General features: G+C 47.5%; 1 protein-coding gene across 1 annotated transcript; it reads right to left on the reverse strand.

Moving 5' to 3' along the window:
- Positions 1–2,109: 2,109 nt before the first annotated feature.
- SPRR4 (small proline rich protein 4) lies at positions 2,110–5,519 on the reverse strand. The gene is made up of 2 exons (XM_074389754.1): positions 5,448–5,519; positions 2,110–2,322 (listed from the first exon to the last, which is right to left on the reverse strand). Exons 1-2 carry the CDS (start codon positions 5,517–5,519, stop codon positions 2,110–2,112), a joined length of 285 nt encoding a protein of 94 aa, XP_074245855.1.
- Between the last annotated feature and the right edge of the window lie 255 nt (positions 5,520–5,774).

The raw sequence follows: 5,774 nt of genomic DNA on the forward strand, positions 1-5,774 counted from the left end.
GACTGCTGGCTTGCCACAGGCTAGCCTAGTCCATTCCGAAGCAGTTCATCCTTCTGTACTTTTGAAAAGCTAGTCATTGTGCATTTGGAGATAGTGAGGTAAACCAGACCGCTGTGCTTCAAGGGCTCATCATTTAACTTTTATTTCTTTAATTATGGCTGGGATTTTGACATAAGCAAATATTGCTTTGTGGACCTTTGAAGGGTGGAATTGCATAAAAGAATTTCTTCATAAGGGAGAAAGGATGCTCACCTACTTCTGCGGAGATGGGTCTTTGTCCTTGGCCATTGCTGTGGAAAACATGGGTAGCTCCCCTTCCCCACTGAGTTAATAACCTGAGACACAAATCACAGCAGAAGCATTGATTGTTTCAATCACCCCTGCCTATCCAATTAGCTGAGCACTAATGCAAACCTGTCACCTGGAACTCAAGTGTGTGGGAAGACTTGCCAGGGCCTTCTTGGGAGACATAAAAATGACGTGAAGACCCTGAAAAACTGTGTCCAAGAAACTGTCAAAAAATTCTTAGGGTCAGAAGCATTCTTTTTGAATCCTAATTCCTTTTATAATATTTTGTCTTCCCTGGTTAATGTCGGTCTCCACTAAGTTTTAAATAATTACTACTTGGAAATATCAGCCATGGATAGCTACTTTAAGGGGAAGGAGAGAAGGTGGTTATTTTTCCCTTTTAGTCCTTGTGTGTTAAGTGAGGAAGCAATTTATGATTGATGGTGGCAACTGAAATTGAGTGACCAAATCCCAGGAAAAGAATAAAGCTCAAGGGGAGAAAATCAGACTGTGTGTTCAGCTGCTTCTTCCCACGCAGGGTCTCTTCTTCAAATACTTGTCTATCTTAATATCTAGGAGGTTTGCTGACTTCTTTCCAATATAGGCAGCTGGTCTCACACGTGGGCTAGGAGGATCAGGAAGCCAGCTGAAAAACAGGCTTCCTTCATAAGCTGTGTAGCGTCAGACTGACTGACAAAACCAGGCCTTGTACACTTTGTATAAACTCTGTACGTGGCTATCCCTAGAACAACATGACTTCTAAAGCATACACTGAGACAGGATGAATTGGCTCTGGATAGCTCTGGAGATCCAGCATGGCAGAGTAGAAAATTAATGTCATTCTAGAACTTGCTAAATATCAGATGAGTAAGTATGAATAAGTAAGAGAATGAGCATGGATTAGTGAATGAACAAAAAATAAACGAACTACATGAAAAAGCCATTTGCACATGTTTGTAGAAATGTCTTGCAGGACTCAGGTCGTTTATGTACGCTTTGTGTGCTTTTTCAGAATGACAACTTCCAGGAGGAAAAAACTGTATTCATCAGGGAGGCTGAGAGTCTAATGGTAGGGGCTAAATTTTCCTCCCTTTTGATCTTCCCTAGATGGGATTAGTTAAGCAAGACTTTATTAGCCTTCTGCCAATGAGTTGCTGAGCTGGTTTTCCACCCTCCTTTACCTGAGATATGTCTGGATCTGTTTCCCCACTTTTGGTTGCCAGAGAGTAACTGTGTCCATAAGGGTGACTTCCTCAACTCCAGAGCCTGGGTGTGCTTGTGCCTTCACTTCTCTAACACGTTCCCTCTGAATGAATGAATGAATCACAGAATGGGACTGGGAGTGGAGAGGGACAATGAGCCCAGGAAGCAGACACATTTATTACACGAAGCACAATTTACTGGGGAAAACAGGAAAGAAGCCCAGAGCGGAGGGCGTCATGGAGAGGAATGAGGCAGCAACTGTGCACCAGCCTCTGTGACCCTACTTGTCAGGGTGGAACTCCAGAAGAAGCCCAGACACTTTGCTTGCTTTGGGGAATGGGTGGGTCCTAGCTGTGGCCAAGTGGGAGCCTGGAGAGGATGAGGTCTCTCTCATGCCCACCTGGGAGAGCACAGGGCGGGATATAGAAGAAGCCAAGGTGGTATATGTGGGGAGGGGGGCGAGGGGAAGAAATCCTTACAATGCTTCCTTAGGTCTTGGGCAGGAGGAGATGAGAGAGGAGGGTAGACCCAGGAGCTGGAGGGGAAGTAAAGAAGGAAGAAGAGAAGGTTCCATCTGGTAGCCTGGATGGTGGATGGGTGGTAATATCTCGTCCGTCCTTACTTCTGTTTACTCTTGGGGGCTTGCTGGGCTAAGGGACACTTCTGCTGGGCTGGAATGACGGCTCCCTTGGGCGGGCATTTCTTCTTGGCCTGGGGAGCACATGGATCCTTGGTTTTGGGTGCACATGTCTCTTGACATTTGACAGGGGGCGGCTGACAAGGCTGCTTCACTTGCTGCTGTTGGGCCTTCTGGGGTGGGCACCGGCGCCACTGTTACTTCTGGGAAGGCACTGCTCCAGGAACAAGTGAGTCTAGAGGAAACCAGGCAGGGACATCATGAGAAGCGTTCCCTCCATCTCTCCTCCCTTCTGCTTCCTAGAGGAGTGTTTTCCTCTCATAGGACAGACTGAGTGATTAACAGCATCAAGTTGATGAATGGATTGATTCACACGCGCTCGTTTTGATTCTTCTCTCTCCCTTTCTTCCTCGATGCTCTTCTGAGTTCCTGTCTTCCTTCATCCTTCCATGCACTCCTGACTGACCTAAATACAAATATTTCTCAGTCTTACCAGGAAATAAGGTGGAATGTTGAGCTGATGATTAAAAAGTTAGCCCAGACATTTTACAAGGTCAAAGCGTGCCATCTTGGTTGACAGATCTGGACAATGTCAACTGGCTCCCTTGAATAATACATACAATGAGAGTGGGCCAGGATGTAGGCGCATGAGGAGGGGACAAGAACAGTCTCTGTCTTACAGGGAAGCACCACGGTGTGTGTGCGTGTGTGTGTGTGTGTGTGTGTGTGTGTGTGTGTGTGTGATTGGGCTGGAGAAGGGGTATACTAAGAATGTAGAGGCCTGATTTCTAATCCCTGCTCCATCCCTGACTCATCATGAGAAGGTAAGGCAAGTCCTATGTGGCTATAGGATAGTGGTTTCAGCCCTCCACAAAGAACTGGGAAGCTTGAGGGCCAGCCAAATAGATCACTGGAGGCAAAGGATGGCAGGAGGATGTTCTACCCAGAGGCAGTCTGGTTCACAGGAAAGCGCACTAGCCAAGAAGGCTCAGGCATGGGTTCTAGGTCCATCCTGCCATTCACTGCATGGGCAACCTGCCTTCTCTCGGCCTCTGCACCTTTATTAGAAGGATGCTGGTCAGGAAGTTCCCTGAAGCCTTCCCAGCTCTGATGAGGGTCTCTGGCTATCTTTGTAGGCAGTGTTCCTTATGTTCTAAGTTAATGATTACAGATAGCAAGTGCAGGCCTCAGAAAGTAGAGAGGTGGCAATCAGAATACATGAGAGTTGCACAGCATTGAATATGATGTTCAATGTACCTGTTTCCATACACCTGGAAGCAAAGTTTAATGCTTACTGGTAGGGAAAATGCAGAACAGGGTATGAGAAAGCTTTAAACAGGGCTCAGAATTGCCACAAAATTCTATAGCTCCGAATATCTCCTCCTTTCACAAGAAAAATCTTCTTGCTAGGGAGTGAAACTCAGGATCAGGAACTAAGTCATGCTGAGCAATGGTGCGGAACGGAGATTAAACTTTCTAGTAACGATTAGTGTGCCATTTCTGTGATTGTCAGATTTGCGTCACTTCCCTGATTACCCAAGGATAGAAGAGGAGATTGGCCTAGCAGCTCAAAGGAGTTAAAGGAGAAGGAAAGAGCCCAGCAAATCCCAGGAGAACAGATGCATTCCCACTTACCAGAGGCAGCAAGCTGGACCCTGGGAGAGGAGTCTGAGCCGTGGTCCACAGGCAGCCATTCCAGGAGCCTTCATAGGGCCCCCAGGCTGCCCCGGCACTTGGTGTGGTCCTGATGACCACCTCTCAGGGAAGTCCTCACCCACTTCTCCCACCTGCACTTCCTCCAGGAAGTTGCTTTGCTGGCCTGTTTTGATGAAAACCACCCACCATATATTTTCAGCACCCCAAGTTCCTGCAGCTGAGCCCATTTAATCCACCAAAGGTGTTTGCTCAAACTCAAGGATTCAAGATCTTAAAATAGAACATATTGAAGGAGCTGTTTGCAGGTGGACAGGTATAAGAAACATTGAAGAAGGAAGAGAAAGAGGGAGAGGGTGGGGTTTGGGGCAATTCTGACGAAAATGTGAACTTAACATTTGCTGCAAATTGCTGTCATATGTGAAGCACCCACTGTGAGCCTAGCATGAGAACCATGCATCACGCTTATTATGTCATTTCATCTTTATAGCCCCTCTAGGGAAAGTGTTGTTGTTACCAATTTGCAGATGAGAAAAGTGAGGCTGAGAAAGAGAACAGATAATAAACAGCAGACCTGGGGTATGAATTCAGATCTGGATGCTTCAACGCCTTGCCCCAAGTACACTCATCCCCCCTTCCTCAGTAAACAGTGCAGATGTCCTTCCTAATCCAGGGGATAGTTTACCGAGTGTCCTGTGCAGCTTCCCTAGGGCACAGGTAGAAGATGCTGTGAATGGTACCCCAGCACACGGTGGTGCGGTCCCCATCTGCCCATCGGGAGTCGGGGTGCTGAAGGGTATTCGTGGTGGTCACAGAATGTGGGATAGAATTGGTCTTTGCGGTAGGCTTGCCACATAAAACATAGGACATTCAGTTAAATTTGAATATTGGCAGAATATTTTAAAAGTATAAGTATATGGCCGGGCGCGGTGGCTCAAGCCTGTAATCCCAGCACTTTGGGAGGCCGAGGCGGGTGGATCACGAGGTCGAGAGATCGAGACCATCCTGGTCAACATGGTGAAACCCCGTCTCTACTAAAAATACAAAAAATTAGCTGGGCATGGTGGCACATGCCTGTAATCCCAGCTACTCAGGAGGCTGAGGCAGGAGAATTGCCTGAACCCAGGAGGCGGAGGTTGCGGTGAGCCGAGATCGCACCATTGCACTCCAGCCTGGGTAACAAGAGCGAAACTCCGTCTCAAAAAAAAAAAAAAAAAAAAAAAAAAGTATAAGTATATTCCAAATATTGCCTGAAACATACTAAAAGTTACTTGTAATTTATATGAAATTCAAATTTAACCGGGCAGGCTCTATTTTTATTTGCTAAATCTAGCAACCCTACTCAGGGCCGTATCCAGGTGGGAGGAAGGAGCCCTGGTCCTTCATTTAGCCTCCTAGGCCCTGGGATGGGGAAAGGCAGGGCCCCTGGGAAGCTGGCTCACCTCCAACCCTCTAATCCAAAGATCGACCTCCGGACCCTGCCCAGCACGAGGCCACGCAAGGGCTCACTGCTGCCATTACCGGAGCAAGGGGTGGGATGGTCTGAGAAATGATAGGAATAGCTCAACGTAGGTTTCAAAGCATTTTTCAAACCCTTTGCCTCATTTGATCCTCATGACAATGCTACCGACAGTTTCAAGAGGCAGGTGGGAAGAAGTTAAACGACCTGTTCCACCACCCGCAGCTGCTCAGGGTGGAGCCGCGTGGGGGCCTGGCCTGGGGCTCCTTTCCACTCCATCACTGGGTCAGCATCTCCATGGTGGACACGTCACTGTCATTGGGTGGAGACCATGACTAATAATGTCTCCTGAGCTTTCTGTCATATGTGGATGAAATACTGTTCGTTTTTCAGGGTCGGGCTCACTTTAATCAGTTCCTTAATTTTCCCCTCCAGGCCAGGCCTCCCCCACTTCCTCCTCTCAAGACTATCAACACTAAGAATGTAATATTCTGGGTTCCAGATTCCGGTTCTTCATTCCACCTCCAAGAAGAA

Source organism: Saimiri boliviensis, chromosome 19 (genome assembly GCF_048565385.1).
Source record: "Saimiri boliviensis isolate mSaiBol1 chromosome 19, mSaiBol1.pri, whole genome shotgun sequence".
In the NCBI taxonomy this organism is placed as follows: domain Eukaryota; kingdom Metazoa; phylum Chordata; class Mammalia; order Primates; family Cebidae; genus Saimiri; species Saimiri boliviensis.

Coding starts and splice junctions, on each gene's coding strand:
- SPRR4 (XM_074389754.1), bottom strand. CDS start 5,519: ATGGAGTGGAAAGGAGCCCCAGGCCAGGCCCCCACGCGGCTCCACCCT. Junction 2,323..5,447: donor AGCTGCGGGTGGTGGAACAG/GTCGTTTAACTT, acceptor CAGAAGTAACAG/TGGCGCCGGTGCCCACCCCA.